Source organism: Neophocaena asiaeorientalis, unplaced genomic scaffold, assembly GCF_003031525.2.
Source record: "Neophocaena asiaeorientalis asiaeorientalis breed wild unplaced genomic scaffold, Neophocaena_asiaeorientalis_V1.1 scaffold19, whole genome shotgun sequence".
NCBI lineage: Eukaryota > Metazoa > Chordata > Mammalia > Artiodactyla > Phocoenidae > Neophocaena > Neophocaena asiaeorientalis.
In genome coordinates, this window is record NW_020173388.1 from 5,197,588 (window position 1) to 5,212,670 (window position 15,083).

The 15,083-nt window shown below is 41.4% G+C and overlaps 1 protein-coding gene across 2 annotated transcripts in view; it reads right to left on the reverse strand.

Annotated features, from left to right (window-relative positions):
* The window catches only part of KIT (KIT proto-oncogene, receptor tyrosine kinase), an 82,226-nt gene that overhangs the window by 15,041 nt on the left and 52,102 nt on the right, over positions 1-15,083 (reverse strand). Inside the window, exons 7-9 of one of the 2 annotated variants that reach the window (XM_024746705.1) lie at positions 14,462-14,577; positions 2,245-2,359; positions 411-592 (exon numbers count right to left, since the gene is read on the reverse strand). In XM_024746705.1, coding sequence (XP_024602473.1) covers positions 411-592; positions 2,245-2,359; positions 14,462-14,577 — 413 coding nt within the window. Of the gene's footprint in view, positions 1-398; positions 593-2,244; positions 2,360-14,461; positions 14,578-15,083 lie in introns of both variants that reach the window. The other variant, XM_024746704.1, reaches the window with a different exon arrangement.

Below are 15,083 nucleotides of genomic sequence, written 5' to 3' on the forward strand. Positions count from 1 at the left end.
AAGTCACAACTTAAATAATTTTTCATTGAATTTAAATCTTTAAATTGTCCCAATTCTGTTTCTGTTTGAATATAAAGTAAGTCTGGTTCTCCTATTTTCTTTCTCTACCCCTTCCTAATGGAAACCGTTGGAAATACACAATTAATTTTATACAGATACATATGCACACACATACATACGTGCATGCACGCATAAAATACATATAGTACATGGTTACTGCACACATTTTATTAACAAACTAGTACAGGATGAAACCGAGTAAGTTTGATGACAATCAAACGTGCAATGTGACTATTACCAGAAATGACATGGCCAGGGATGGAATGGACTTAAAATCATGATTGACACGGCAGGCCGAGCCTAAACATCCCCTTAAATTGGATTAAAAAGAAATATACCTTTGCTGTTACCTTTAAATGCAAAGTTAAAATAGGCAGAACTCTTGCCCACATCGTTGTAAGCCCTGCACTCCACCGTGCCATTGTGCTTAAAGGCGCTGTCATCAATGGAGCTGTAAACCACTAGTTTTCCAAACGGTGACACAGATGAGTTTTGGATCTGCACATCCACTGGCCCAACAGGGACAGAACATCTAGCGGGAAAAAAACAGCAGTGCAGACTTACTCTAGGAAAAAGAATCAATGGATCAAACACATTGGATGTGGCATACTTTTAAAACTAAGTCAGGTTTGTGATCAGACATTTCCTTTTACAACTGAAGAGCGTGATGACGGATGAGCACGTCTGTGGCACCGTGAACAAGAAAAGCGCTTGGAAAAGAAGAAAGAGGGTTTCAGAGTGAGAGGTGGGTTCGAAATCTGGACTCAAAACACCTATTCTGTTGACTTCCGACTAGTACTTAAACCCTCCAAGACTCAGTTCCTACAGCTGCAAACTTGGGGTGGTAATACCCATCTTGGAGGGTTATCGAAAGGATCAGAGATGAATTCAATAAGACGGTTGGTTCATATCCTGGCACACAGTAGCCTTTTATAAATAAAGGTGAAAGAACGTATGAAGGATTGAAAAGGAAGAGCATGGAGGAGGAAAGCAGTAAAGTCTATGAGGATGAAGACAGGGCCAGCCGCCAAACACCAGACGTGAGGACCCTACGGCTCGAGGTACAATCATGCCGCTGGGCTGGACTCCAGGTGGCAAAGACTCAGATGACCCTATTTTAAATTATCCCCCCCATATGCCTGGCAATTTTCTATTCCCTTACCTTGCTCTTTACTTTCCCCCTTAGCACTTAACACCTGCATATGGTAGTTATTTATTTCATCTTCTGCCCATCTCTGCCCATTAGAATATAAACTCCCAAATGGGACTCAGGTGTTTTGTTCACCAGACCCATGTCTGGCCTAGAGGTGGAACTCCATAAATATTTGCTCAACAGATGTCTAAAACTACTGTGGTTGCTTTCCCTGTGGGCATACTTTCCAGGGGTCTTGAACCCCCTATTACTCCCCAAAGAAAACACTCCACTAAAACTCAGCTGAGAAGAACAATCCTATGTGACCTCTTCCAACTTGGTGTTGATAAAAAAGGTCTATTCCGTGAAAAATGAAATTTCTATTATTATCCTGACTATTTAAATGATCATGACGTTACACTGGCCTGAGTGTAAAACAGCATTTGATGGATAAAAACAGCAATGCTGACCCCATTTTCATCTCCAGGTAATGTGAAAGGACAGTTTAAGGTTTAAGTGTGGATTGTGAGGGGGAGGAAGTTCAATGCCAGATGTGCTCTGCTCAGGGCCTGGGCACCTCAATCAAGGAGAAAACCTTTTTAAAACACATAGCTCCCAAACGCCGCATGTATGTGGTAATTCTGCGATCATTACTTTTTGGTAACTTGGCAATTAACTTCCGAGGTAATTTTTTTCATGATAACTACAGCCACATTTCCCACACATATTACCTCCTGTGTATAGACTGGAAATCTAATTACTCTGTCCTGGAAAATTGCTTTATCTACCTGCAGGGTGGAAATTGCATGATAAATCCAAGAAGATAACCACCAAAATAGAGAAGTCATTCAGTAATCGTGTTTCAGCAAACAAAATTCATGTCTACCAAGAAAAATATAGCAATTATGTCCTTTAAAAAGCCACATGGCTGGAAAAAAAATTAATCAAAACGAAGTTTGTTTTTTTTAAAATCTGAAAACATATTTGAAATTCAAGTGAATTGCAGTCCTTTCCTTACGCATGTTAAGTAGTACCCAAAATAATCATCTCACCTCTGCTCGGTTCCTGGACAAAAATACCAATCAATGGTGGGCTCTGGGAATCCTGCTGCTACACACTGCAGCATGCCATTCATGAGCCTGTCACGAGTCAGGATTTCTGGCTTTGCTGCAGGGAGAGAGAAGTGGCCTTATGTCAGACTGCTGGAAAACCTCACCAAGGCTCACTCCACTATTTCTGAATCCTCAATAACTTTCTCGAGGCCGAAGGGGACACTGAGGGCATGTTGTTCAAAGGGGAGAATCTGAACCAGTGAGTGGAAGGCACAGGGAAGGCAGATGTGAGGGTCTGACCAAAAAAGGCTTTCCCGGTTAGAGCTGCCCAGTCCCCACGTGGACTGTCCATCCTACGGATGCCGGGGTCTCCGAGATCTCCCTGTCCCGGGGATGGCTGAGGTCGCAGGACCACCGGGCAGGGTTTCTGTTTCCAGTGAGGGGGGAACCTGAAAGACGGCATCTGATCAGGATTCTAGGATTCCCAACTATCTTAAAGGTGGAAATCCGGTTTAAAGGTTTCCTGCCATCAGGATGTCAAATTATTGAAACTTTCACAGGCATTTCAAGTTATTGCAGGAACTAGAATGTTTCCCCTTTTTCTGGGCGTGGGTGTGGTGCCGACAAGGAGCTGAATCACCCTTTTACAGAGAAGTCAAAACATAAGAGTAAAACCCAATGTGGGCTTTTAACTCCAGACTTTTATTTCAAATACAAAACAGGAACAGAAAATGAGAAGAGGAAACCAGCTCAAGAGTTTTATTTATACGTATGTCTAAACCTGAGTATAATCACTGAAAAAGTAAACTGTATCATCAGCAGGAATGCCCTCATCTGACATTTCTGTGTAACTATAATCATCAACTGATGTTCCGTCAAGGGTGCCCTAAAGCACTGCAAATTCTTGAGATTTCTACTAAAGTGAACGGAAGATGAATTTACATACAATTGTTCTACTGGTAATATACCTGAAGGATTCTAACCCTTTGAGAATTAGTTAGCTCCACTGTAAACACCTGATGGCAGGGATGGTGATGTGCTCATCCTGCATCCCTGGTACAGCATCGCATGTGCCGACGCCAAGCACGAGCACAGAGCTACAGGCTGCCGCGTGCGGCAGACAGACCTGCACCCCAGCTCCGACACGTAGAGGTTCTCTGCCTTCCACCAAGTCTCCTCGGGTGTCCAGTGGGGAATAACAAAGAGTACCCATTTCATAGGGATGCTGTGACAACTAAATGAGATGGCGCACACAAAGAACCAAGAACGATTCACAGAGACGAAACAATAAATGTATTAATTACTAATTTATTAGTTATTCATTTATTCAGTGACTCTTTTCTATTCAGAGTACCCACCCTCCTCGGTTAATCAAGTTTGCTACCAATTAGGTTAACTGTATTTGCCACTCTAAATATTCTCTTCAATATCTAAAAACTGCTTCAAGAGAGCACGGTAACGTGTGTGTTTTAACCCGATGCATTGGGAATTTGACGTTGATTATGTTGCAACTGACAGGAAAAATATACGTGGTCAGAGGAAAAGACTGACGGATCAGAAGCTTATTTCCTCGAAGGAAGGAAATAAGCTGATAAATGACATCTTTGTAGAACAACCTCTCAGCACCTCACCTCCTTGCAGGCAAATGGCTTGGCAGGGATCAGAGTGTCTGCATGCATGGCACACCCACCTGTCATTCAACCTGGCCCTGCTGATGCGCAGGCCATTCGGCTAATATACACAAAAGAGCAACAATCCACAAGCAGTCTCAAGGTAGGGGCATCCTTGAGAGTTTGGATCCAATGCCAGCTTTCACAAATAGAGCAAGAAGACAAGCCATCGTCTTGCGAAAGCATCCATCTGGCAAGTTTCATTTAATTATCATGGGCAACTGTGTGATCGGGCTGAAAAGTAGGACGTAACACAGAAAGCAGTGGAACTTTAGGAGAATGCTATTTGCTGAAGACTGCAGGCACCATACGGCAGGTCTCTCTGGACTCAATTCAAGTGTCATCTTCTTTTCCAAGCCATCCTCAACTCTCCAAAGCCAAGTTAGTCTCGCCTCCCTACTCCTGAAGCCCTTTAGAGCACCTGACGCGCTTATACAATATCCTGGTGTGTCTGCTCCTCCGTCAGACTGTATGTTCTCAAGGGCAAGGACCATGTCTCGCTGACTGTATCTCTGACTCCTAGCAGAGTCTGACCTATGGCAGACATACAGTAAGAGCTGTTGAATGATTAAGTCCCCCCAGAGGAACAAGTCCCTCATACTCCAAAGGAATTCAATCAGAGTCACAAAAAGGGACCTGGAAGATGGGTGATTTTTTCCCTGTGTAGGGGCAGGATGTACACTATTTTTTCAATAGTGGGCCATGACATAAGACATCCACACATATACCTTGGCTGTGTGATTTTTTTTTTTTTGCATACTGAGATTAATGATGAGAGGGGAAGGTCTACACATAGACAGTAAAGATAACTGGATAGGACTCAAATGGGAATCAAGTTCATAAGACAGATCTCCTCATACCAACCTTCCTTTTGTCGCTCATTCTTCCTAACGCTACATGATGGATTTTTAGTGGAATTAAATATCACTCAGTATGGGAGAAAGGGCTGAAAGGATGCCTGATGATGTCCACAGTGGTTACCTCTGAGTAGCAGGGTTATGGATAGTTTCTATTTCATTCTTTTGACTTAGTTTCTAAATTTTTTTTCTTTTTTTACAGTGAACACATAGCTAATAACAAACCTATAAGACATTTTTTAATTAAAAAAAAATTGGAACAGCTGAAAATTACATAATCAATTGCATTTAGCTTTGGTTACAAGATCCAAGCCTTCTAGCATGACACCTGGTAGCAGTTGTACAACGGCCAGGGCTGGCAAAAGGTACGGTCAGGCTGACCTACTTGTTCCTGTGTGCTGGTTAATTAGGCAGATGTTTAAGGTACTATCCCAACCTAACCTAAGGCTGATAGAGCAGCTTTTGTCCTGTTGGACCTTAGGCTGGCAAACCAAGCTCAGAGGGCTCCTCAAACTTCAGTGTGCATTTGAAGCATGAGGAGATGAGGTTAAAATGCACATTCCTGGGCCCCATCTCCAGAGATTTAATAAGTTGAGCATCTGACCCAGCAAAGCGCTTTTTTAGAGAATCTTCAAGCGACCCTATCAGGGCTGGGACTAGAGTGAGGCAAGAAGAGCACCTAAGGAGAGGAATTTAAGAAGCTTCTCACCCTCTAGGTCTTACAAATACAGGTTGGCACCCTGAGTGAGCACCTCCTTAAATTTGGCAACCTAGGCATCTCTCCTGCCTCATCCTAATTCCAGCCCTGTCCCTAATGTTGGTGACAAGAGACCTCACTGTGAAAAGGCTAAATTACATGAGTACAGTTTGGGCCGTACATGGCAAGTTGCACTACAAAAAATGTTTAATGCATAAAGAATGAGCTAGGTATAATTCCGATTCCTAAAAATGAAAATCTGGGCTCATCTGCATTTTGTAAGTGCCTCAACGCACCGTCTAAGGCATTAAATATACATTTTGCTTTTAAAGACACATAACTCCCTACAATTCTCCAGGTTAAATCTGAGCTGTGTTTCCTTAGATATTCTGCAATCAGCAGTATACCAAATGACACATTCCTTAATTCCTCCCAAGTTGGAGGTTTAGATAAGCCTAAGAGGTGTATAAGCTATGTATTTCCCGTGGAGATAAAAATTAGCCTTGTCTCCTTTCAAAGCATCGTTGGACCTCAGTCATCTGGCGTCTCCGACAACACTGATCAGCTCGTAGGCAGATTTCAGAGTGCTTATAACTCTTCTGAGAATTTACTGCTCATGCAGTTAAAAATCCCAACCATTTGCTGACTTACCCCACAGATATGTGATCTTACAAAATATTCCTTTTCACCAACATCATGTCCATATGGAAGGCAAGAACAAATCGAATTTTAAAGAACACAGCACAGACAACAAGAGCTGGGGGTGGGTGGTGGGAGGAGGTACACAGGTAACTGGTGGGGAAGCACTGAGTATAGTTCTTGGCTCAACTTAACTTCCTCCACCAACTCCTGCTACAAATACGTATCTGCCCACACTCTCTAATCAGCAAAGAACACAGACTTAAGTGTCCACACAACAAAAGACAAAATGAAGAGGGATCTTACGGATGAGTATGTTTTTACAATTGTAGGTCCCATGATATTTAATGGCAATACAGCAATGATTTGTAGCAATTTGTCACTATCATGGTTTGGGTCTGAGTCAAATCTACGTTCCTGCCATAATATCATTATAATAAAGTAATTTAAATCAACTAAAATAGAAGTATTAAAAAACTCAGGTTAACTTTTACTTATAAAAGGAGTATCATGTTTTTTTAATACTTTTTAAAAAAATCCCCAGAACAGATATTTTGAAAATACATTCTGGATACAAACAATTATATATAAAATGGATAAACAACAAGGTCCTATAAGGGAACTATATTCAATATCCTGTAATAAACCATAATGGAAAAGAATATGAAAAAGAATATATGTACTATATATGTATGTACAACTCAATCACTTTGCTGTACACCAGAAAAACATTGTAAATCAACTATACTTCAATAAAAAAAAAATTAAAGAAAATACATTTTGTTTTATACATTCTTAAAGATATCCAGCAACTGGTGTATGGGTACTTTAATAGAAATTTGTTTAACAAACGAAACAAAACTTCAACTATAGTGTCCTACATCCAGTTCTGTTTAGCAGAGTGTCTATCATTAAAAAAAAAAAAAAAAATCATTCTCCTACTGAACTGATGTCCTAAATGAAAGGTATGCAAATTTTTAATGTAAAAGGTGAAACAGTAATATTTTACATTTTAGAGGCCATAGGTCTCTCACAAATACTCGATTCTGACACAAACATAGCCAGAGACATGTAAGCAAATGTGCAAGGCTGTGTTCCAATAAGATTTTATTCAGGCACACTGAAATTTGACTTTTATTTTCACATCTCACAAATCTTCTGTTTTTTTCCAACCATTCCTACCACCCACCCACCACCCGAAAGAAAGAAAGAAAGAAATTCTCAGCTTATGGGCCATTCAAAAACAGAATACTTGTCAAATCTGGCCAGAGGGCTATAGTTTGCCAATCCTTATTCTAAACAGCCATCAAAAAAGATCTCCCTATCCTGAAAGCTAGCTTTAAAAAAAATGATGAAACTACTTGGAGAAAGCTTTCCTCAGCCAGAATCACTGCGCCCAATTTACAGGAGAACCATTGCTGGGTGACCTAGACGGGAGGGGGGATGTGTACGCATATCACAATGCAACCCTCCCTGCTGCCAAGGAGTGCAGGCATGTGATAAAGTGCTATTTTTCTACTCTGTATGACTAGTGAATTCAATTTGCCACATAATTCAGAAGTGGAAGAGAAGGATTACTGACACAATGCCCATGGAAAGATTATGTACCTATTCTTGGATTAATTTAAATTTCCACTACATTATAGATGACGCTGTATACATTTGTAACTGAAGGGGGCTAATCTGATGTAAGAACACATGTGGCTCAATTGGGAAGAACATTTCCATAGAGCAGAAGTTCCACTAATATGAAAGGGACTACTCATGTTATTTTTACAAAAGAGTATCCCAAGTCCAGGGTCAATTCTAGCTGAAGCTTACATGGTTCCAAACCTAAACCTCTTCTGCTTTTCCACCATAAACATGAAATAATGGCTCGATCACACCAACAAAGGGCCTAACGATCTAGATGGGTTACCCTGTCCTCCAATTGGTTCAGCGTTTAAACAGATCTCCAAATTACCAAGAGACCCCACCAGACCAACTTTCTAATGAGACACGAAAGAAAAATGATACCAACACGTTTCCTAAATTTTTTCAAAATATAAGAGAATCAAACTCTAAAGTAGGTTGCCACGATATTCCTTTTTTCTTCCAATTTAAATGTCTATAGCAATTCTTGCATTCACAGAGATCCTCTTCATAAGAAGGAGATATTAAAGTGCCACATCAAAAACAACACTCATAACTCCCAAGCAATTTAAGAACAAAAACTCATTTCAAGTTCAGGAAAAGAAAATAAAAACAGACTTTAGATACCGTCAATTATCTCAAATCACCTATAAAAAAATTAATGTAGAAAGATTAGAAACTATTTTTACATAGATTAACTACCCATACTAAGAAGATCTGAAAATTATTCCTTAATTTGGAACTGTCCTGCAAGCCGTGACATATGTTCAAGACGTAGGAGCATGAAAGATGACAGATGATAACCTTATCAACTTCCAGGCACTTAGCTGAGGTCGCTCATTTGAGATTAAACAAGGTAATTATAAACTTTAAATAATCATTTGGTTGGTTTCTTTAAAAACTCAGTCACATCATTTCAGAGTCCCACCCTCACACACCACAATGTCTCAAAATGGTATCAGATACGGGTTAAAGAAATTATGAAATAGCCATGCAGTGAGATCACCAAAGCAACACTGTAGAAGAAATATTATGGTATGGAATATTGCTTACAATGCATTCACTGCTCAGCACCAAAGCACACAAGGTTAGCAAAAGAACCTCATTCTTGTTTCCCCCCCCCAAAAAAAAAAAAAAAGTTTTAAAAATGGTCTGTAAAGATATATATAAGAGATATAATTTTTCCCCCCCCCCCAAAAAAAAAAAAAAAAAGTTTTAAAAATGGTCTGTAAAGATATATATAAGAGATATATTAGCACTGGTAATCCATAACATGTAAATAAACTTCAAAAGGTACAATTAAAACTTGTTTGATTCTTATTTTTGCCTATTTGTATTTTCAAGTTATCCCATCCTTCACATAACATTTTTATAATAAGAAAAAATTGTTTAAATCTAAAAACACATGTATACAAACGTTTGCACAAACCAGGCTACATTCTGGTTACTGTGGTAGCCTTACAGAAAACTCTCAAAAGCAAGTAAATAAATCAGAGAAAGGAGGTCTATTTAGCACTAGTTTTATTTAATGTTGAAGAATTCCAGTAATTTAGTATAGGAGTAGGTCTAATGGAATCCACCTAGTAGGAAAAAAGAAAAGAAAAATCAGAAAAACACTAAACAGGAAGCTTCTCAAGTAAAACTTGATAGGTGTGTTAGCAGTAATTTAGCCTCTACCGCAAGTATGGTTTGGACACCCAAATGTTTGGAAGGCCCTATCATCTTTAAAAAATGGAAACAGAAAGGCTAACAGGTTAAGAGGTAGGAAGACATTTCCACCTTCCCAAATGGCAAAGTCCTAGTAACTTTGTTCTCTTGACGCATGAGGATCTGGAAAGGTGCCCCAAACCCCCAAACTGGCACGGCCACCCTGGGTATTATTTTACCCTGGATAAAGTCACTGAAACTTCCAGCCAGGTGGATGACCCAGATGGCTGGCTGGCTGGCTGGCACTGTCCAAAGCCATCTAGCTACACGGCTATCCTGTTAGGTCTACCCTCACCTACGGCAAATGGTGGGCTGCGCGTGTGCTTTATTTGCACAGTGTTGCACTTAGGGTGGCTTCTGCCTGGAAGAAGGATAGTTTAGCTTTCCATAACTGGATTTAACTATGACCCAAAATAAAAAATACATGAAAAGCAGCTCAGATTCTGTAGATGTGGCCAAAGGGAAACATTCCCATGAGGAAACCTCGTTCTGGATGATTTATTACTTTGACTGATTTGGGTATATTGTATGATCTATAAATAATCGCTTACAGCAGACAGGATGTTAATTATATGATGCCATGGTTTAGAAATAATACAGTATTTAGCATTTCCTTAAATTGTTTCAACCCCCTGTTAACGCTGTGCCATAAATGGAGGGAAATCGGTGATTTAGAGAATGAATTTGGTGTAGAGTTCAGCAGTTGTTTGGATATCCAATCGAGCTTAATCAAAACCATAATGAGATATCTCCTCACACCCGTCGGCATGGCTATTATCGAAAAGACAAGAAAACAAGTGTTGGCGACAATGTGGAGAAAGAGAACTCTTGTATCCTGCTGGAACGTAAATTGGTATAACCATTATGGAAAACAGTATGGACGTTTCTCGAGAAATTAAAAATAGAACTACCATGTGATCCATCAATCCTACTTCTGGGTATAAATTCAAAGGAAACAAAACTATTATCTCGAAGGATTATCAGTACTCCCACGTTCACTGCAGTAATATTCACAACAGCCGAGGTATGGAAACAACCTAAATTCCTTTCAGTGGATGAATGAATAAAGAAAATGTGGGGTGTGTGTGTGTGTGTGTGTGTGTGAGAGAGAGAGAGACAGGAAGGCCAAGTGGATAATCAGGGTTAAAATACGTGTTTGGCCTCTTATTTGTCCTGGATCTGATAAAAACCTTGACTGTATGACATTTATTGTAACCAAAGAGACCATAGGTTTCTAATCCATTATCACAGGCTACCTACAGAATCTTGGTGATGTCACTTTTTCTAAACACTTGCAGGAATTTTGGAAAGAGTAGTGCCTATTAAGAAAGCACTTTTGGGTAGTTTTATAGTTCTTAGAACTCTATTTTCCTCCCGATTTTGATCTGAAAGGGAAACAAATGGCCATTTTCACCGAAGATATCAAACTTCTTTTTAGAACTAAGAATCTGATTTCTGTATACACCTTCAATAAGCAATTCAAGAGTAGTTATAGTAATGCAAGTTCAATGCAAAAAATCACTGATTTTTTTGTTTCATTTTTTGGCCATTATAAACCACCTTTAATGTCAGTGAGCCTACTTACCAGACCCACGTAAATCATGGCTTGTTAGAGAAGTTAAAAACAGTATTAAAACATTTTCAAGGGGCTTCCCTGGTGGCACAGTGGTTGAGAGTCCGCCTGCCGATGCAGGGGACACAGGTTTGTGCCCCGGTCCGGGAAGATCCCACATGCCGCGGAGCGGCTGGGCCCGTGAGCCATGGCCGCCGAGCCTGCGCGTCCGGAGCCTGTGCTCCGCAACGGGAGAGGCCACGACAGTGAGAGGCCCGCGTACCGCCAAAAAAAAAAAAAAAATTTTCAAGTTTAACATGTACTTATTTTTCTCTTAAAGCCTACACATAAGTGATTAGAACACAAACACACACACACATGCACGCACGCACGGACAATATCCTCAAATCTACATGTGGAATTTTCAAAACAAATGGATTCTTCAACCACCAAACATTTAACTCTTCAAAATCAAGGATCTTCCTGAGCATTTCTCATAGCTGAATCTATTAAGCAATTATGCATCCCTGTCACTGAGTGAAAGTAGCCTGAATTCCTACACTAATAGCATGCATTTATTATTCTCATTTTTATTCATTCTAGTTTTTGCAGAGCACAATTCCTTTCACCCTTGGGGCTAAGCTTATTTACAGAATAAAACATGCAGCAGATCTACATATGTAATTTGGCTCAGCTAAAATGGTATGTCAAAATAGACACAACTGGTCCAAGTTTAAATTTTAAAACTATTTTTAGCTTTTGATTTTAAATTTAACATTAAAAAAAAATCTTGCCCCATGATACATCAACTAGAATTTTTTTTTCAATCCAAAAAATAAAGTTAACAAAGAAATTAGCTAACTATATCTGTGAAGAGCAATCGGGACATACTTCGAAAGAAACAGATAAAAGATTCACACAAAAATGCTACCTCTGTCAAAGCATTTGGAGGTCAGGAAATCCAACATGTTAGGTAAGTGAAATAAATGCCTTTATAGTCAGCTTAGTGTTTGTAATAAACTGACATCAATGAAGAGACTCCCTGAAGAGCTTAACCTACGAGGGCAGACACTACACACCCTCATCCGTGTGCCCGGTGCCATGAAGCAGGAGCTCAGTACGTGCTGGGAGGTATCTGCGACCCAGGCCCCAGAATATACAATAGAAAAGGCCTCCTGCGCTAACAGGGAATCCAAGAAGGGATCATTTGGGACAGTTCAGGCCATTTCCTCTCTAGTTTCAAACAGGCGTGAATTCACCAGCAGAGGTCATTAACACCGATCCTATCGGATGGCAAATTAGGGGGTTAAGTAAAAAGGTAGCAATTCTGTCACCCTGAGAAAAGTAAGGGTGACTTCAGGGATGTCTTTCTAAGGTCAGTGACTCATGACTGACTGGTAGACCACACACACTGGCAAATGGAAGCAGGAAAAAGGGGGAAAGAGACAGATCTTAACGCACCCTGGACCTTGAAGCCAGGGAAAGAGAAATGCAAACGACACAATTTTATAAAATTCCCAACTACTAAGCTCTCAAAGTGAGGCCTGTCGAGTAGGCCATGTCCATGATCTACTGGTACTGGGGACCTAAGCACAGAAACCGAGACTAAGCAATTTGACTTCACTGTATCTGTTGAATCTAATAATAAAAAAATCCATTCTTGGATTTTATATATCTTTGCTCTTTTCCATCTCACTTTTCTAGTGGCTGGTTCTTTCTGTATTTTGTAAGAAGTATTGATCCAGAAGGAACTGGAAATTAAAAATACAAAAGGTCCTTTACCACAGGCAGTTTGAGAAGTACTGCACTAGAACACCCTAAATAAAGTTTTGTATGGACAGTATGGATATGACGCTTGCAAGGATACTGATTTACCTGCACTCATCTCTTCAATTACTTGAACAGTAAGCAGGTAGTTTTGCCCATGTGTAATACACTAAACTCTTCTGATTAACATCTGAATTAATCTAGAGATATTTGAATTGCAGGCCAATGAGATACCACATAATCAAAACTGTTCCGGGGAACTGAGATGTTAATTAACGTGTTTCCCTTGGAAAAGGAGAGTTCTGTGGTCATACAAATGTGAGATATATGCTCATTTCCATGCCTCCTCCTGGGCACGTTAGCGTATGAAGGATGCCAAGAAGGTCTACAGTTAAGAAAAATGTTTATGCAGATGTGACGCTCTTTGTCTAAATACATGTTAACACCTTGTTCAGGAAACTCGATTTTGGAAACGCTGGAATTGACAAAGGACTCCAGATTAGCAATCAAAAACCTGTCTTGAGTGTCACTTGCTAGCTGCTTCCTGTCTTCATTTGTAAAGGGATCACGCTCACCACCCCACCACGCTAGTGAGCGGCTGCATCAGTGAAGTAACGATGGAAAATCACTCTATGTAGCAAGTAATAAGCTCCTGGAGGACAGGGAATTGGCTCCCATCCTGCAGCCCAACACACACAAACTGTTACTAAGCTGCTCTCTAGGGAATGTTCCAGGTTGTCTCCTCACGCCCCCCGCCCCTCCCTGCCATGCCCCGGATGGCTAATTCCGATGGTCATTTTGTGGGCGGGTCCCTTGAGATTCTGTGTCTTTGGAGGCCTCCTGCCTCTGGTCCCCTGGCTGGTGTGGTGTGGCAGGCATCTGCCACCCTTCCTGGGAAATGCAGGGGGCCCCAGAGCAGAGCCAAGAGCGGGCCCTACACTTGGCAAAAGTCCCAGCTGGTGAGCACAGCCCCAGGCATCAGCCTCTGTGCAGAGAAGCTGCCCCAAGACATTGTGGGATGTGGGCCACACAGGGCTCAGGTGTTCAGGTTCCCACGTCCACGGCCATCCTCCCACCCTAAACCACCTGCTCCCTTCTCCCACAGCCTCCACGTGACACGCAGTAGGGACCCACTGAGCTGAGCGATACTGCATTCATCTCACACAAAGAATACCCCAACGTGGGCTTCCCTGGTGGCGCAGTGGTTGAGAGTCCGCCTGCCGATGCAGGGGATGCGGGTTCGTGCCCCGGTCCGGGAAGATCCCACGTAAGAGAAAGCGTTGTAACCAGAAATTGTTTGTCAGGGCTTGATAGCACTTCTTTCCCACCTAATACCATAATCTAGCTCCTATTCAACCTCCGCCTCCCCATTTCAACAATCAGTAAGCATACATTCTCCCTCAAACTGTTTGCTATTTTTAACTTCTATGGCTCCTCTGTTGACTTCAAAGGCAACACCCAGCATCTGAGCGTCAGCTACAAGGTCATGTGGTTAGTGAAATGTAGGACAAGGAATTGGTTTTTGTACACAGCCTTCCAACCACCAAACCACGAGGTCTCTGTTAAGGTCAAATTATCATGAAACGTTATTGACCCAGTACACAATGAACTCAGTGCAGCAGCTGTTACAAACACTAGCCACAACTTAAAAGAATAAAAAAAAAAAAAAAGATAAGCAGCCATTCGTTCTACTCACTGTTCACGTAAACATTAAATGTCACGGAAGAATTCGCATCAGAATTGGACACGAGAAATGTGTAAGTGCCTCCTTCGGTCCCTTTTAATCTGGTTAGATGAAGTTCACTTACATATCTACAAAGAAAGGACAACCCATCAGTCACCTGTGGGTGGCCTGCCTCGGGGCGTGTGGCTTTATCAGTTTCTACCTGGAAGTACATGCTTATTTTGGAAAAATATGCCCCACTTAATTCAGTATTAACAAGATCCACGTTAACAAACAAGAACACACACATATATTTCATTGGGGACAGATGCCTGGCGTGTGAGAATACAGAGTGGGGAAAGGCTCTCTCGGCATAAAGGCAACCTCACAGAGATGGCAGCCTCTTCTGCTTCCTGAGCTGTCCCCACAGCCGCATCCTTCTCTGCCCTGGTCCTCTGTTCAACCTCCCTCTCATCAGTGTCCTGAACTCGCCCGCCCTGCTTTAATGGCACCTGCCTGGCAAAACGCCAGGCTGGCAGGCATCTCCACGTAGGTGTCTCCATGCAGATGCTTCAGGGTCACACGGCAAGGTGACTGCTGCCCTCACCTTCCTTTTTGTGACACCTCCCTCTCCTGGCTTTCCTCCTTCCCACCC